Genomic DNA, 18,888 nt, shown 5'->3' with positions numbered 1-18,888 from the left:
TTGAAAACGACTTAAAAATGTGTGTGTTTGTTTTTTAAGATAGCATTTGCCCTTTTATAAAAACAGTTTGTGCTTCTCAATCCCTTGTTTAACTCCAAATATCTGAAGTATGTTTGACTTTGTCCTCGGTCTCTTATCTCCAGTGTGTCTGAGTGAGCTATAGATACGAATGCTCAAGGCAGTGCACAGGACTATTCAGTTCTAGAAAGAGCTCTGTTCGTAAGGATCCTTTGTGTATATTTTGTAAATAACCAACATACAGCTCTGTGCTGCTGGTAAAAACAGAATCACCTTGGATTACATACAGAAAAGCTGAAGCATGTGTTTTTAAACCAAGGGTCTCATGTACAGCATTATGTAAATATATGCTTATTTGTCTAGAGAATGAAGCAACGTCCTGTTAGTTAGCACAGATATGTAGATTATCTCATAATCCTTGTACAAATCTTGTTTACTCTGGCCAAAAAGTTAGATTTCAAAATATCTGGCACAAGTTTCTGTACTCCTTAGTAATTCCAGCCTTCATCTAGTTGAAAAACAGGCATGCCTTATTTCTGTCTGTTAGCAGTAGGTTACAGCCAAGAGGTCATATCAGTATTTTCTGGTATGCCCAGTCAGGTCACCAGTTTCCGGTGAAGTTGTCTAATTACTTTCTGAACAGTCAAGCTACATCCTAAAACATCCCCTGAACTACTAACAGCCTGGGGTTATCTGATACTAACAAAACCTTTGGAAGAAAATAAAGTGTAGTATAAAAGAGGGATTGTTACTCCTTACATAAAATTCTATGCAATAAATAACTTTTAATCAAAATTTAAAGCCTTGAAATAGGAATCTAATCTGGGAAAGCACAGTGGGTTTTGCAGGAAAAGCTGGGGGCGAATGCTTGCTTCTCCTTTGTGTACAGACTGTTTCACTAAGTGTTAGACAGTCAAGTGATTGTGTCTTTGCCACTAGATTACAGTATGAGTTTTCAATTAGACATGGAAGTAATTTCTACAAAACAGAGTTTAGCAAACGATTCTCTCTATATTTTTTTCAAAGCTTTATTCATCATTCAGGAAGTAGTCGACTTGTATTTATGAGTGTGGCTCTACTCCTCAATAGGTATCCCATCTTGTTCTTGACTTAAAAATACACAGGAGTCGGTTTAGGCAGCTGCTTCAAAAAAAACCAAAACAAAACCAAACGCACAAAGCAACCCAAAACCAAAAGAAAAACCTAAACCCAACAATAAATGGGGACACAGAATCCCATGCATAGATTTTTGTTACAATACTTAAAAGGTGACTTTGTGTAGCATAGTAAGGTATCTTCAAATTTCTAGCTAGTAAGGCTATTTAAAATTTCTTGGGTTTTTTTTTAGCTTTAAATGAAGCACTGACTTGTCTTTAGACACTAGGAGACAGGAAGGGCAGCTAAGTAGTTGAATACAGAGGCAGAAAAGACTGCTGTCTGAGAAGAACAGGAAGGAAACTGTATGAGAAAAGCAAGAGGTGTAAGAATTTGAGTTGTAAGGTAAGTTAAATCTAAGGGGAAGGATGCCTCTTTCATCATGAAACTTTCTAGTGGTTTATCAGACAAAACATGTGCTCTGTTGTATTAAAACCTGAGAATTTAGACATGGCTTGCTTTATACTGCTCTAAAAATTTCTTCCAACTGCCCTAATAGGAGGAACTATTCTTAAAATATGTTACAGTCTCTCTATTCCAGTCTTGGTTTGTGCAATGCATGGAAAAAAAGAAGTATAAATATTTAAAAAAAAAAAAGAGGCTTGGACCATTTAGCAGGCCATTTGAGCATGGAAGGAGGGGTCATCAAAATTTCAGAAGGGCTCTTACGATAAAGATGTCTCTGTTCAATCTGACTGATACGAGCAGTTTCCCGGCTCTCCGTGTATCGCACGACCCAAGTTGCCAGGAGGCTTCCCACTCCACGGTGCTTGTCTCCTTATTTGAGAAGAGAACGCTGAGCAGGGAGACACTGTACTTGGCTTCAGGACTACATACTCCTGGAGCAGGTGGCTTGAGATGGACACAGTCCTTCATGGTTCCCTTTAAGTGTCTCATGTGACTTTGGCTGCTTTGTTGATATTTCCATTGTCTTCCTTTCCAAAGAGGCAGTGGAGGGACTGTCAGACCATCTTTATGCTGTTAGTGAAAGGCACATGAAACTGCAGCAATAACACTGTCCTTTGCTACAGTGGTTTCTGCATCAGAGGTGGTCGTTGCTGACTACATGACGTCCATAGCCTTCTGTGCGAAGAAAATAACTTAATTTGGCATGAGCATTATATACAAAAGCAAAAGTTTTAACAGATTTTTTTAAACCTCTCTTAGGAGATTGTCTACAAAAATACAGAAAGAATACAGTTAAAATACTGACCAATGTACCAGTGTTCGAAGCAACCTCAGATAGACAGAAGATAACAGATATTTTGCTGTGTTAGTAACCAGAAAGTGTAATTTCCCTGAAGTATTCCTGATCAGGTTTACAGCTTTACTGTTTCAGTGTCTTTCTTTGTGCCTGAAGGCTTTTTGCAGCAGCTGCTATTTGTAACAGTAGGGGTTGTGGTAGTCAGTTTTCCAAAATACATCACAGAGTGGTTGTGTCTAAGTCTCTTAAAAATTCCTGCCTATAGCTGTAAATAAATACGTTCTAGTCCTTTGCCTTCCTCTTTATTGCAAAAGGGTTTTGTATCTTCATGCTCTCATTTTATTCCAGCATTTCTCTACAAAACTTAGTGAAGCTGTTGCCTACTCTCTTATTCTGTAAATCTCTCTACCAGCTCTGTTTCTGATTTAGCAGGTATTAATGAAGGTGCTAAAATTATTAAATCAGAATATCATGGTTCTTGGTTTGTTCACAGCACATTAAGTTTCTGGGTTTGACAATATTCATTTGGAAGAGTTGCACTTCATGATGAAATAAGCAAAGCTTTTTGTGACTTGTAGGTAGTTTTATTACTAGGAACGCTGGCAACTTAGAAATGCTATGTCATTGCTGAAAAATGACATGGCACAATTACACTCATTCTATTAGTTCTGATTCTTTGACTACTTTTTTTTTGTAAATATCCCTCCTTTTAAAAGGCTGATTTCTTCTCCATTCAGAAGATTAAAATGCAGTTTTTGCGCTAGAGATTTTTTTCAAATGAACATGGGAGAATCTGCCATGTTTTGTTAACTAAAGTTATATTTCTTTTGTAAAATGGATTAGATATAATGAAGTCCATTGTATCATACGTTATCTGTTATGGCATTAGTATCTAAAGAACTTTCATCCAGTTGGCTGGAACAGCAGGGTATAATTTCTGGATTTTGTTTTTAATCTAACTATTTTTGGTCAGAAAAAGAGTAATAAAATACCTCTTCTTTAGTCTAACTCTTCCCATGATGCCTATCATGCACAGAGGGAAAGTGTTTCTAAATAGAATACTTAGAAAAAACAATAAATCCTTCTCATGGTAGCGTAGTGCTGTTCTCTGTGCGAAGTAGAACCATTTTTCAGAGCCAAGAAAAGGCAGAAAAGAGACTAATTCAGGTCTTCATTCATGTGCTCATTTTAACTATATTTTTCATTCTGAAGGTGCAAAGAAAGGTGTTAAGAAAATTGCTTATTTGTTTTAACCCTATAACTTTATATACAATAATTATGGAAAAAGTAATTGGCATCAAACTCTATGTTGGTTCATTTGAACATTACACATCATAGCTTAACTTGTGAAATATTTATTTTAGCAGACTAGTAAAAGCCTGGGATATCTTTGTAAGGAAGGCAGGTTGTTCTGTATAATACCTAAATCTAATTTCTAAAGATGTCTTCCTTACTATAAAATGGTCTCAGTCAGAGCTCCAGGCAGAATCTCTGAGCAGCTCATGCCCAGACTTTTAGCAGGGAATTAGTAGGGATTTGCTGTTTTACCTAGTACTTGTGTTCATGATGCTTGTGGGTACATAATCTCTCTGAAACCTTTTCGTTCTCTGTCAAGTTTAGTCAAAACTGAAATTTGCACTAGAAATTGGGAAGGAAACCGATGAATGTGCTTGAGCGTGACTGCACAGCTTAAAGAAACATGGCTTAAAAACTATTTCTGGAGCTTAGTATCTTCCTGTCTCCTGCAAAATCTAAATGAAACAACTGCCACATCTAATCAGTTCCTTGCTGTCCTGAGGGCTTCGGCCACACTTCAAACTGTATGCCATATGTGGAAAACAGAAGTGACTAATATCCTGAGGATGAAACACTTCAACCTTTCTTTAATTTGGGGGCTGTCCAAGATATGTATATGGAAATTTATGGTTTGTGATAAATGAGAAGCCAGACTGACAGACTATTTTTGGCCTTAAAGTGCAGGAGGTCAACTTCCATAGTCTCATTACAAAAGTCGGGAAGTGTTTTCACCTCTAGCCCAAATGCTGTGGATATAGGAATGACATACTTTTCATTTCCATGGCTCTACAGCTTTTGGTGTAAATGTACTATTTCACAAAAAGGAGAAAAAAATAATAGTAATGAAGCTACAATTGATGTACTTCAGAAGCCAGAAATAAAAGCCACTCCCCCCCCCCGCGCAGTCTCTCTGGATTAACCAGGTATTTTTCAGATTCATTCAGTATACTCTGCATCTTCTGCACTGTAACTGTGAACAGAGCCTCAACCTCTTCTAGTCTGTTAGTAGATAAAGGACAAAGACAGTGCAGGCTGGACCAGAATTCTGCACTTGTAAGCTATCAAACCTGCAATGCAAAGCAGAGTTGCCAATTTGTTTAAACATTACTCGTTCCTCGCTTTATTGTTTAGCATGTGAGACTTGGGTTAAACTAGGAGGAATTTAACCTCTGAAGTTTATTTACAATTCAAGGGAACAAATTGACATCTTAAGGACCTAGAAGGGAAGTTTTTAACTTAAAAGACTGAAAAATATGTGCCTTCATAGTGGAAGGAGATGGGTAGAAATGTCTGAGCCAGCAGGTTCTTTTCTTTAAACACTTGTTGGACATGATTTTTTCTTTTGCCTTTTTTTTTTTTTTTTCCCCTAGTTTGTTTCTTTCTGAATGAGGCAGAGGTACATGATGTAATTTATTCTGGGAAGGAGTGTAGTTTTAAATGTTTATGAAGCTTGCAGCCCACTTCTTAGATACATCATGTGAGCATGCTAATTCCATCATGATGTTCTGACAGTGGCTGTTTTGGAAGATCTGAATTAAAGCTGCCTGAGAGGGAGGTCATAAGTAAAACAGACTTGGATAGGCTGCATTAAAAGAACATCATCTTTGTGCATTAAGGATCTATTCATAAAAGAAGTTTGCAGCTTATTTATTTATGGTATCTAAAACCCAAGTTCAGCAGAGCCGTTGTTCAATTCTCTTAACTGTGTACTGCTAAAGGCTTTTTTTTAATGTGAGATTTAAATTTATTTTGGTCTGTCCGGTGCTCTGCCTCTATGCACGAGAGGTGGTTTAGATCCAAGCCTAGAGTAAGATCAAAACTTTTTTAAAACACAAAGCAGAAAGTGAAAATAAAAACACTACTAAGACTTAGGAAATTCTTGCTAATTCTTGTTTGTCTGATTTTTGTGTCCTAGTTAGAGGAGCTAGTAACCTAGCCTAATACCATGTGAGGAGGAGTTTATCACAAATGGGTGTAGCCTAAATGTCTGAGATGTTGTCGAAGTCTTGATGCTTGTGTGTCAACATGCAACTAAATGAAAAGCTCGCTGTGGTTAGGGCATGCCATCAAATGTTGTACATGTGGTCTTATATGGCATGCTGCAGTTCTGGCTGTACTGCAGGAGGTACTGCGCTGGCCAGGAGCAAAGACTTCACAATGGCCTTTTGTTTTCTTAGTTCCTCATTGTTCCTGCGATTGTGGGTAGTGCCCTTCTGCACCGACTTTCTGATGATCGATGGGAAAAGATAACAGCATGGATGTATGGCATGGGGCTCTGCGCGCTCTTCATTGTCTCCACAGTATTTCATATCGTTTCTTGGAAAAAGAGTCACTTAAGGTATCACTATAAGATGTTTAAGTCATTTTATTTTCATGTTCTGTGATGTTTTTTCATTGTGTTTTTCAGTCAAAAACATGATTTTACAGAAGGCTGGGATGGTACCTTGTACTGAATCATGAAAAACCACCCCTGTTTCTGTTGGAATAGTGAGCCAAGCTCATATACAAACAAACTTTAATGTCATCTTTTTCACAAAGAAAGTGTGTGTTTTTCTGAGCCCTAGTGGCTCTTAATTCAGAAGTTGAATGGGAAAAACATAACCTAAGTGTGTGGTGGATATAATCCCACTGCAGAAATGAGAACACTGTCTGGGACTACGGCACGCTCGAATACTTTGGGGAACACAGAGTTTGCCAAGAAATTTATATTACAGTAAGCAGCTATCAGAAAGCCTCCTTTTTTTTTTTTTTCTCTTTCAATCTTATTTATTTGGTCACATTATGACTTCTGCGTCATTCTGGGCCATAAATTGGATTTAACCAGTAGTCACTCAATAGTAAAAGTTTCTGGATTAGGCGGAGTTGAGGTGGCAGCTTTCTGCCTCCTTGCCAGAGAGCGGGATGCATGATGGGGTGGAGAAGGGGAGAGGAATGGAGGAGTGCTCATCTGTGTGTCTTGCTTATGACCTCTTGAAGTCAGCTAAATGGTCTTCCAAATGCTTCTAAGAGGTTATAGAGCTGATGGTATTTTCCTTAAAGTAATTCCAAAGCATCTCAGAAAACTGAGATGATACAACAATCTTTCCAAAATCTGTGTTGGTGACTTGTTCTCTCTCTTTCTAGGACAATGGAGCATTGCTTTCACATGTGTGACAGAATGATGATCTACGTCTTTATTGCGGCATCATATGCACCATGGTAAGAAATCTGAAGCACAGCTTCAGAATTAAAGCTTTTTCCAATGTAAACAGTTTATCATTGTGGCTTTCCAAAATCTACAGGTATCACCTTGATGCAATTGACCACATTCTGCATTGCAAAATCCAACATAATGTAATCTCCTGGGATTTGCTGAACAGAAAGTAGTATTAGAAAACAGCAGAAAGTGATTTATTTATATTCACAGAATCATCTAGGTTGGAAAGGACCCTGGAGATCATCTAGTCCAACCATTCGCGTAGCACAGTTCCCACCTACAGCAGATCCTTAAGCTCTAAGTCAACCTGACTCTTGAACACCCCCAGGGATGGGGACTCCACCACCTCCGTGGGCAGCCCATTCCAACGCCCAACAACCCGTTCTGGAGAGAAGTGCTTCCTAATATCTAGTCTGAACTTTCCCTGGTGCAACCTGAGGCCATTCCCTCTTGTCCTGTCGCTTTCTACTGGGCTAAAGAGGCTCAAACCCAGCTCTCTGCAGCTTCCTCTCAGGGAGCTGTAGAGGGTGATAAGGTCTCCCCTCAGCCTCCTCTTCTCCAGACTAAACAACCCCAGTTCCCTCAGCTGCTCTTCACAGGACATGTGTTCCAGACCCTGCCCCAGCTTTGTAGCCCTTCTCTGGACATGTTTGAGTAACTCTGTGTCCTTTTTGTAGTGAGGGGCCCAAAACTGAACACAGGAATCAGGGTGAGGCCTCACCAGCGCCAAGTACAGGGGCAAGATCCCTTCCCTGTCCCTGTTGGCCACACTAATCCTGATACAAGCCAGGATGCCATTGGCCTTCTTGGCCCCCTGGGCACACTGCTGGCTCCTGTTCAGCCAGCTGTCAATCACCCCCCCAGGTCTCTCTCTGACTGGCAGCTCTCCAGCCACTCCTCCCCAAGCCTGTAGCGCTGCTGGGGGTTGTTGTGGCCCAAGGGCAGCCCCCGGCATTTGGCCTTATTGAAGCTCATGCAGTTGGGCTCAGCCCATCGCTCCATATACTCCGGTTTATGCTTCCCTCACATCAGTGCAAACACACCTTCTGCCTGTGTATAGAATGTCCAAGTATCTTCTCCCCCATCATGACAAAGTTATAGCTCTTAATATTTATTTTTATCAAGCTCTGCTACTCTTGCGTCAGCATCGTCCATTCATTCATCACTTTTGTCTCTTGAAATCCTTGTACCTCCAGGTTAAATCTACGTGAACTTGGACCTCTGGCATCTCACATGCGTTGGTTTATTTGGCTGATGGCTGCTGGAGGAACCATTTATGTATTTCTCTACCATGAAAAGTAAGAATTATCATTTGCATTTAGCTTTAAACTGAAATGAAAAGGTGGGGGCTTTCTTGCTTTCTGTTCCTATCCAGCCTTTCACACATTTAAAGAGCTTTGAAGCAGTGGAAGTATGTGATGAGGATGATGCAAACTTATATCTTGTCAGAAGATAATTGTACTCACCCTGTCATAACATGTCTTTAGGCTATATTATTGTCTTCTCATAAAAGGGTGGGAGGGAATTATCTGCTTTAAAAACTCTAACTTTTGTTATGAGAAAGCAGGGGTAAGGAACCAGTTGAAATTATGGCTTTCTTATGCCACTGATTTATTTAGAATTGTGTATAGATTATACTGCAAAGTTATATTGTTTATATATGCTCATTTATATTGACTGCTGCTGCTTTCTTGGTTTTGTTTTAAGATGAGAGTCCCTGAGTTTCAGATCTGAATTTTTGAGCCTGCTTTCATTACTTATCTGCAGGGAGCAAGACCCAACTTTTTTGTTTTGGAGATGAGCTACTGAGCTTCTTGTCAAATAAGAAAATATAAGTTGTGTCTCAGTGTTTTATTCTCACTACTACTTAATGCAAATTAATGCATCCAGGCAGTATCTAGAGAAGAAGGTATTGCCTGCAACTAGCTTTATTTTTGTCATAAGACATTGATTATCTATCTGTATAGAAAGCTTTCTGAGTAGTTTAATGGACCCATGCTAACATAAAATTTAAAATATTTTCTTTACTGTTGAAGGAAATGTTCATTCTCTTTACACCTCCTTAAACACCTCAAATCATTCCTTTTTAGGTATAAGATCGTTGAACTCTTTTTCTATCTAGCGATGGGATTTTCTCCTGCTCTGGTAGTGACATCCATGGTAAGGAATGTGACTATTAACATCACAAACACACAGACTTTCCTTTTATAACTAACTTAAGTTCCAGTGCAGCTCTCCTGAAAAGATGTTAATTTCAGTCCACCATAATTGTAAATGTTCTCTGCAGAAGAACCAAAGATAGTCGGTTTTATTTTGGGTTTATAGTTTACATTTCAATTAAATGCTACCTTGTTTTGTTGAGTCTGGGCCACAGAGTCTAGATAAAAAGAGCTTAGGTTCCAAACTTCACTTCTGAAGACAGTCACTTCTGAAAGGGTATTGGACATCACAGTTCAATTGCTTCCATTTGAACAAAAATGATAAAGATGTGAAGTACCTTAGCCTGTCAAGGAATGTTTCTAGATTTTACTATTTATGAACTTACTTAATGCCCACTTGTCACTTACAAAATGGGAAAGAAGCTTTTTCTTTATAAAAGTGGAGTAAACTTCTGATAACACCTTGTCCTTTTTCTTGGTATATGTAAGAAAAATCTAATCAATTGATACTGTGGTCTGGACCAAGATGTAAATTGACTCTTGCCCCTTTCAAAATTACTTAGGGGCAACAAAGCTAGAAGATTTTTGTCTCTTGCTAGAGGCTTCTTATCAGTGAAGTAGGGGAAAATTGAAAAGTTGAGAAGTAGTTAAACTGTATTGAACTGATGCACTGTATCTAGGATACCTCATCTCTCAGTAATCGGCACCTTTTTTTAAAAAAAAAAAGCTTCTTGGTGCATATGTAAAGCATCCTACTCAGTCTTGTCCACCTCAAAACTGTGACATTTATTTATAGTTACATGTTTTAAATAGCAGCTGAGAGGGTTATTCAAAGTTAATATAATTCTGACACCTCTAAAGGTAATGCCTTAACTGTTCCACGTGAATGCTGGACTATACCAAAACATTTCTGGATGCTTCATCCAGCTAATAGGAGTTGCATTAAACTCACGCTTGCGTGCAGTGATGTGATTTTCTTTTTCTCCATGTTTGTCTCCTCTCCTAATGAGCATGAAGTGAAGTATCAAACTTGTCTTGAGTTATCCAGCTATTACTTCTATAGTGCTATTGAGACATATTATATAAATAGGTTATTATCTATTTCACAAAGTGTCATATAAATGTACTGGTTTGCTCATTTGCCCATCTGTCCCATCCAAGATATTCCAAGTTGACAGCAGCTTTCTCTTCTGGGGGGGGAAGCACTTTTTGCAAAAAAATACCCTTTCCCTCCTTTACACCCCATCCCTAATCTTTCCTTGTTAATTGACAGAGCAACACCGATGGACTTCAGGAGGTTGCCTGGGGAGGCCTGATATATTGTCTGGGTGTGGTGTTCTTCAAGAGCGATGGAGTCATTCCGTTTGCCCATGCCATCTGGCACATATTTGTGGCCACAGCAGCTGCTGTTCATTACTATGCCATTTGGAAGTACCTTTACAGAAGTCCTGCAGACATAATTCGTCATTTATGAGATATATATATATATATATTTATATATATATAAAATAATCTGCACTTGGCCTCTGTAACAGTATTATTTGACTTAAGGAATTTGGGGAAATTGGAAAATTGCACAGAAAAACTGCACTGACTTTGATAGTTCTCTGAACACAATTACTGTGAACTGATGTGTGTGTCCTGCAATTGCCCATCATATGGCAAGTGCTGTAAATAACCAAGATACTGTACTGCAGTACCAAGAGTCCATTCCATGTTAGTAGAACTGGCTACCTGATGTTTACAAATAAATTTTGTATTCTAGTTTAATTTTACAATTTTTAACTATGTGAATTTTTCTAAATTCGTGATTCAAATGGTAAAGTCAGTGCAATAGCAAAAATATAACTCTCTTGATTTGAAATTGGTTTCTATCACCTTTCCACTGGTCATTTATTAAACATGAATCACAGACAAATAATCTACTTTTACCACCCATTATCTTGGTATAAGGTGACTTTTATAAAAACTTTTTGTGTTTTTTGTAAACTTTAAAATTACATTTATTGAACTGAAAACACAACTGTCATCTATGCAGTTACTTATGTTGCAAAATCTTGCAAGAAATGATTACATTCCACATACTGTACTGACAAGCAAACATTGTACCTCTTCCAAAGGTTGTATGGCAGGTGTAATTGTAATAACCACTTTTATGAACTAGAACCTAAATGTGATTCTGCCGAGTTTTAACATGATAGTATTGTGCTCATTTATAGTACCACTTAAACAGCACCTTAATTTGGCTTTATCCCCAATAGAAATGAAGTGCTTTAAAAAGAATAGTTAATGGGATTTTCTCCTCAAGATCCCAGTTCTACTCCGTGCTGCCCAGGCAGGCAGCAGCTGGATGAAAGCTGAGTTACCAAGGGTTGGCAGTGTTGAGGAAGGTAAGGTGGACAGGTAATGGCCCCCCAGCCAAACCAGAGACTCAGCCATTTCTCCAGAGCATGTGTACACATATCGGTGCTGTAATATTAAGGCTTGGATTTTCAAAGGGATTTAAATTGGCCGACAGAACCAGATCCCACCAACTTTTGTCTGTTGGAAGCTCCTGGTCAGAGCAGCAGGTACAGAGCAATTGCTGACCACTTTGAATTCATGGTTGTTAGTTCTTCACAAGCGTAGCCTTCGGGGCAGGAGAGCTTGAAGAACTTGTCATTCTGGGACTGAACACAGAGTAAAACTGGTCTTTAATTGTATTGCTGTCTTCCTGTACGGGAAAGCAAATGTGGTAGCAAGTCCTGATTGTAGAGCACGTGCATTAAATGGCCAGATGTAGAAGAGTTATTGTAATACTGTTTGTCCAATAATTGTATCCTGTCCCACTATATAATGAATGTCTTATATTAAGATTGACTTTATCCTTTTTCTAATTTACTCAGTTTTTCATGTCAGTATTTAAAAACAAAACCAAAACGTGTTGCCTTTTTCAGATTTTGTTCTGGATATTGCCTGTCTGCAAACAATGCGTAGCAAGATAGGGATGTTTTTCAAGGTACCGTTTAATATTGCACCTAGATTTGCCAGTGGGTTGCATATTTTAGAATATATACATTTGTATACGGAATTTACAAGAGGGAAAAAACTTTAAATTCAAGGCTTGAAGTATTTCTGGGTGGTGTTAGCAGGTGATTGGAGAAATGGCACCACTACAGCAGACTCATTAACTGCCCCGAAAGAGAACAAATGGAACATCTGGGCAGGTAATTCCTAGTACAACAGTCTCACACATCTGGATGCCTCAGTTTTTTAACATTGTGTCTATTTTAATATTTTCCACTTTTCGTGATTTCATATATTTTGTTTAAATGCAGTACTGTTAAAAACCACTAAAATACATGTAAAGGTTTTCTGTAGTCAAAAGTGAAACTATTGCTTGAGTATGTTTGTTTTAATTTTAAGTTAATTTTTCATGGCATTGCTTTTTGGAGTGTTTGAGATGGTTTTTAAAAAAAATTCAATTCGCCAAAAATATTTTGAATTACTGTATTCTAGTCAATATGATATTGAATGTACTAAACTAACAATAAACATTTTGTGCAATTTGGAAACTTCTGTGTCCTTGGTGGTTGGTTTTTTCCTCTCCTGATACTTACGCAGGTAAGTGAGGGACTAACACTGTTGTCACTCTTGACACAAGAGATCCAGAGTTAAACTTAATGACCTTCGTGCTTGCTCAACTCTAAAAATAGTAGAGAAGATTATTCAATTTGTGGTATGGAAGAAAGTATATTTATGTCTAGATTTTAGTCAATATTGGGAACTTGCTACTTTCCCCTTTGCTGTTCTGGATTAATTCTCTTACACCATTATATACTGGAGTTTGTTTTTTTTCAGTTATATCTAAAATACACAATTTTGCTCCTATGCCTGTAGGAGTATCAATGCATAAAATATGGACAAGCTGAACTAAAAATGCATTTCTTTCTGGAAAACAAGTATGCCAATTAGCCTTCCCCCCCCCCCCCCCCCCCCCCCCCCCCGTCTAATTGCAGCTCTCCAGGTTGATTCCTCCCAGGAGTAACAGTAGTGCTTTTTCCAGTAATGTCTGCTGCAGTAGCAGAGATGTGATTTCTTTGTCTTCTGTATTTTCTGTGCCTCTAGGTTTTAGAAGGGCAACAAGTATGCAGAGTCTAAATGAAGCAGTGATAATACACGTTTTGGTTTTGCAGTGGACCTTTCCAGAGGATGTCTGGGATGCAACAGGTACTCTGAATACTGGATACTTTCAGTCTCATCACTTTTAGATTGTATTTTTCAAACACAATATTGTGCATCTGTTCAGTTATCTGAAGGGATTCATTTAAGGATTTATTCTAGAGTCCACTTCTTCATGTTGCTTTTTTAAAAAAAATTCAGCAGCAACGAGGAATGTACAAAAAGTATTAATTTTTCTTTCTGTTAGGCTTCTTTTCCAATTCTGTCTTTCCCACATCCCTCTTATGTACTTGTGGTTATGGTAAGAAAATGTATTACTGTCTTCCAGGTCTAGGTAGGTAACAAAGCTCTTCCAGAGGAGGCATGAGTGTCTGAACATGGTTTTTGCAACCTTCACTATATTGATTTATGGTGCAGAAATGGGGTACTTCAGAGGCTTTGAAACATGGTTATCATGGCTGTCCAAAATTTTAAAAGTTTACCTAAATACCCGATCAGTGTCAGCAGACAGATGATCTAACTTAATGTGTTTTTACACAGTTCTGTTCTAATGATTGTTTTTTGCCTGATTTGAGGCGCCCAGCCTGTGTCAGGCACGCCGTGTTTGGGTCGTTCCGAAGACCAGCAGTTCCACCGTGTTGGCAGTGTGCTGGATGGGGAAGGTGCTTCTGAGGCTCGGGGTTGTCGCTGCAGTAGATCAGAAATTGCACTGTGGTTTCTGACACAATTGTCACAGCTGGTCACTGAGCTCTTACATGCCAATAGGTGAATTGTGTCAATCACAAGCGTCAGACCGTTTTTAGAGCTGCTCCTTGGTGAAATGCTTGTGTGTCGGGGGCAGGAATGAGCAAGTTAAAGAGAGGATACTGAAGTTTTTTGTAGAGGTTTTTTTCTGTTAAACCTCTTGCTTAAATGTCCCTCATGCTCAGGACCCCTACACAATTCTTTATTTAGGTCTGGTGTATCCAGCCACGTGATTTCTCTGGAGGCTAAGGCTGTCATGTTCACATCATGTGCTTGACTAAGTCTTTTCTCTGTGCATTGCTATTTTTAAAAGAATGCAGGATGTTAGTCTCTGCTTGCTAATTGCTTTACCATCAATAGGTGTCATAAGATTAAAGCTAAAAATAGTTAACAAAAGGATGACCAGGATGGTGAAGCGGACGCTTTCGGCCTTCGTGCCTTCCCTGTAACGCTGAGCAGGTCTCTTAGCTTGTGCCATGCTCTGGTGTTCAGCAGCTAGAGGCTGCTTGCTGTCATTCTCCTACTGTTTGAAAGTGTTTTATTCCTCATTTATCTGAATAAATTCACTAAGCACTGTCAAGTCTGGAAAGGGAATGTACATTAAGACACCTGAAATGTTTGCTAGTGGCTGTTTGGAAGGGTTCAGATGCTTTTAATTTGCTGTTGCAGCAGTGCTGCGTGGACTGGTGCTATCCAACTGTGGCACAAGCAGTAGTGTAATGGTAACCCTGTGCCTGGGGCTAAACACCCCCAGGGCTGCTCAGTTTTGGATGGACTTTGCAGCCTGTTTTGAAAATTCAGCACAGGGAAGATTTGAGGTGAAACACCCTCAGGACATCTGCACCATGTACAACCTGAACTAATGGAGTAGTTCAGTCTTGCAGGCCCAACCTCTAGGGAAAGCAGTGATTTCTTTAAAATAGGGTTTCCCAGTTCCTGTTTGGGTAGTATTTTGTAGCAGGCTGTCATTTTGTTACTGAGCTGGGTGTCTGTTTGCTAGCTTGCTTTCACACCAGGTATCCTCCTTCCGTTTGTGGTGAGCCTGACTGCGAGCCGTGAGGGTGGTGGCAGTGCTTGTTCCCTTTGTAGAACCAGGGCACTTGTTACTAAGGATAAGCTGGGGAACCAAAATCCTCTTGCAGAAGGCTGGTGGTGAAGCCAGCACCAGTTTTATAAGAGAAGTTACATCATTGACTCTAATGAGGCTAGCGTGCTCTCAGAAGATGGCTTTGTTCCTTAGCAGCGTGAGTCCTTCGGGTGCCTTTGAAAATCTCCCTTAAATTTTCACATAGGTGAAAAGACGTTAGTAGAGATCTGCTGAATTAGTGGCTTTAGCTCCAGCAGATACCTCCTGGCTTTCTGGTGTGTGGTGTTTGCTTCCAGGAGTGACGCAGAGGTGTGATGTGCAGGCAGTGACCAGCCACAGGATGTGGCTTCCATGACATGGTCAGGCAGTGACCGAGCCGTGTCTCGACAGGACATTCAGAGCAGACCACAGGATGTTTGGATGGAGAGCTGGACTTAGTAGTGAGGGTGCTGAAACACTGAAACCCAACCCACACCACCTACTGAACCTGGGGAACCCGTGGTACGTTTGGCTTCAAACAGCAGTGGTTTAGTAGCATCATAAATGCGAAAGGATTGAACATCATTGCTGTGGGAACTCAACCATCTTCTCAAATTAAAAACCATGCACTTGGGAAGCTAAGGATTAGTTTAGGAAGGGAATATGGTTTGTTTGGTTTTTTTTTTTAAAAAGATACGTCTTCATATATGAACATGTTTGGCTGAATGAAAATGGCTTTTGTCTTGAAGCTGATGGTGGCGCTGAGCAGCTTAATCAGCCTTCTGCTAAATCACTGAAAATAAAGCTTGAAGGGACTCAGATATTTTTAGCCCATCCTCTGCCTGCAGGCAGGACGAACTCTGCCTGTCATTCCTGACGTGCTTGTCCAACATGTTCTAAAAAGCCTCTAACAATGGGGATTTCACAATCCTCCCAGGCAGTTTATTTCAGTTTCACCCTCTGCCCTCTTAGGCTTTTTTCTGCTGTCCAAGCAGTATTTTCTTTGCTGTAATTTAAGCCCGTTACTCCTTGTCCTGTCTGCAGTGGGCTCAGAGAAGAGCCCTTACAGACAGCTTTTGTATAGCTGGAGACTGTCGCTTCTTCCCTTGCTTTTTTTTTCTCCCCCAGATTTAAACAAACTCAATCCCTTCAATTTTTCTTCATGGCCACCTCATTTAACAGGGCCAGTGGGGTGTTGCAGTGACTTCAGACACTATTCTCCCAGCTGATAATGTGACACAGGGGTGTGAGAAATGAGTGACAGTGCAAAAGGGAGGGAGAGGTGAAAGCAGGAGCTGTATAATCCTGTGTCGGTGAGCCTGGAGCAGGATATCACACAGAAACCAGTGGAGAGCTGAGAGGGGAACTGCTGTGGAGGAGAAATCAGCCCCTTCTGGGGCACAGTATCATCTTGGAAGGAGTCAAGTCCCTGAGGGACCAGGCGAAGAAGGAAAAGGGGGCGATGCTGACTGGGAAGGGGGCTGTAAATGTCACCCAGTCAGCTTTGGTGCAACCAAGGGAGTGTGACAGCGACAGGCGCACCACAGATAGGATGTGGCTTCTGGCCGTGTGGCTCAGGGGAAACGGGAGCTGGGGTCAAACACCACGCCGGGAGCCTTCAGAGCACCCTGCCTGGGGCTGTGCACTGTGCCCTCAGCAGGAGGGTGAGCCTGGAGCTGGGAGCTCAGCACCCACCAGAGCTGCTGCAACGGGCTGGGTAATTTCTGTAACGCGCCTTGGTGAGGGGCTGTGTGCCTACGGCCAGGTCCTGCTCCAGCCAGAGCACTCCTCTGCCTCTCTGCCATTCCCCAGCATCCCGGGAGAGCTGCTTTTCCTCCTTCTTAGCATTTTTGTGCCGGTTATTGGGGTTTTTTTGTTGTTGTGTAAGTGGGGGGTTTTGCTGAGGTTTTTTGTTTGTTTGGTTTTTTTTTTAAAATGAATGCTGATTTGCTTTACTTTCCGGACTTTTTTTCTTGTAGGATTTTGATGCAATCTCTCACCCATCCCCAGTGCTGTGCTTGCTTCCCATGGAGCTGTCAGCAGCGTCTCCAGGACAGCCCCCTGCGTTCCGGCCGGGCTGTGCTGGGGGTCCCACAGACACACAATTGCTTCCATCCAGCCACAAAGCGCTCGCCAGGCAGCGAATAACCTCCCACTCCAACCAAGGTCAGTCCCTGGGGCACAGGCCGGGCTCAGCCCCCCTCCCTGGTGCCACGGAGCGGGGGAGACGCCAGCACTTGCCCTCGGCTGGCACAGGGCGACACCGGCCAGCGCAGGCGAGTGCCCGGGCAGCAGCGAGTGCTTTGTCCATCGCTTCTGCGCTGGGGGGGCGGGTCTGACCCTTCGCCACAGAAACGTGCAGTGGGGTGCTGGAAACGAGCAGTGCCCTGGCTGGGAGCCTGGGCTGACCCAACGGGGCCCGGGTCCAACACTTCCTCACTAAACCTTCCAATGCCCAGCAGCATCCCCTGGCTCTGCGCCAGGCAAAGCTGTTGTTTATTTGCAGTGGAGATGGCTGCAGCCTCCGGGCCCTCTCAGCAGCGCAAGCTGCCTTTGCAATCCCATTCTGCAGCCCTGGCTGCTGACTCTTCCAGCCTGGCCCGCAGGGCAGGGGAGGGCCCAAGGGGCTGCAAAACCACAGCAGGGCAACAGGTCCCTTCCCTGCGTGGGCATTGCTGCCTCTCCTGCCCCACGCCACGGTGGGACATCCCACCTCGCATCTTCTGGGGCTGCCGGGACCTCACGGCCACTGGGTGACCAGCTCATCTGTAACAGGGCAGCAGGGGCTGGGACAGACAGTGCCGAGGCAGAGCAGGTGAACTCTCTCTTCCCCACACGTGATGTTTCTGGCTGAAGGCTGCAGAGGTGGAGACTGAAACAGAGGTGAGAGGAGTAAGATTGCTGGGCCAAAGTCTTTGTTAGAAGAAATTCTGTCTTCTTTCCTCAATCCCAGGTGAAAGTTGGCTATTGACTGCTGTCTAGAAGTGGGGCTAGTTCTTGTATTTGCAATTAAAATGGAGTTTACTAATATGCAAAACAATTGAACATCCTCCTTTTAAGGCCAAACATGTTTTACGCTCCCAGATAGCAGCTGATGCTGCCGCTGTTCCCTGGCCCGGGCACCACGAGCACCCCAGGCGGTTGCACACACACCCCCCCCCCCCGCCGCTGTCTCACACCGGGGTGCTCCGGGAGAGCCCTGTTGCAGGCAGGCCGAGCATGTGCCAAAGCCGCGGTGCTGATGGGGCGATGCTCTCTGTCCCCTGTTGCCGGTGACATTTTGGTCTGTGGCCCCGCGCTGTGGGGCTGGGCGCGTCCCCGGCCGAGCGGTGTCGCGGGGTCTCGTACCCCGCTGCAGCGTCTTGGAGGCAGAAACGCCCGAGGGAGGATATATCGGATATTGAGGAGAAAAAAACCTGATGGTGGTTTTGAGCTGAGCCCAGCGCTCCGGAGCCGTGCGCGGCTCTTGTGTGACCCCTTGTGTCGGCGCTGCCCGAGGGAGCCAGGCCCGAGGCCACGGTGAGGGGCGCTGCCGGGGCAGCGGGGGCTCTCTGTGCCCGTGTAGAAATGCTGCTCTGTATCCACCCCTGGGACAGCAACTGTTCCTCTGCTCAGTGTTTACAGTTAGGGGTGCTTACATGTAAAAATAAAAAGCCAGTGTGTAGCAGCAGCACACCAGTTGTCCTCAGGCATGGGGACATGGTTGCCAGGCATGCTGTGGGTACAGTTGCCTGTTTATTTTGCTCCTCAATAATTTTTTTAAGCAACTGAGCAAACTTAATAGAGGGTTTAAGGAGTCCCAAGGATTCTTAATTCTCACAGGTTTCATGAAAAGTGGGATGAGTAAAAGAAACTAAAAAGATAATACCCAAAAGGGCCACAAGGCATC

At 42.1% G+C, this 18,888-nt stretch overlaps 1 protein-coding gene across 3 annotated transcripts in view; it reads left to right on the top strand.

Annotated features, from left to right (window-relative positions):
- The window catches only part of MMD (monocyte to macrophage differentiation associated), a 44,742-nt gene extending 32,160 nt beyond the window's left edge, over positions 1-12,582 (top strand). For all 3 annotated transcript variants that reach the window (XM_074922191.1, XM_074922192.1, XM_074922193.1), the window contains 5 exons: positions 5,851-6,011; positions 6,797-6,871; positions 8,066-8,167; positions 8,960-9,029; positions 10,302-12,582. In XM_074922191.1, the coding sequence (XP_074778292.1) occupies positions 5,851-6,011; positions 6,797-6,871; positions 8,066-8,167; positions 8,960-9,029; positions 10,302-10,502 (609 nt within the window). In that variant the 3' untranslated portion in view covers positions 10,503-12,582. The remainder of the gene's footprint in view (positions 1-5,850; positions 6,012-6,796; positions 6,872-8,065; positions 8,168-8,959; positions 9,030-10,301) is intronic.
- The last annotated feature ends 6,306 nt before the right edge of the window (positions 12,583-18,888 follow it).

The sequence above is a fragment of the Athene noctua genome, chromosome 18 (genome assembly GCF_965140245.1).
Source record: "Athene noctua chromosome 18, bAthNoc1.hap1.1, whole genome shotgun sequence".
NCBI lineage: Eukaryota > Metazoa > Chordata > Aves > Strigiformes > Strigidae > Athene > Athene noctua.
This window is presented reverse-complemented; position numbering and strand designations above follow the sequence as displayed.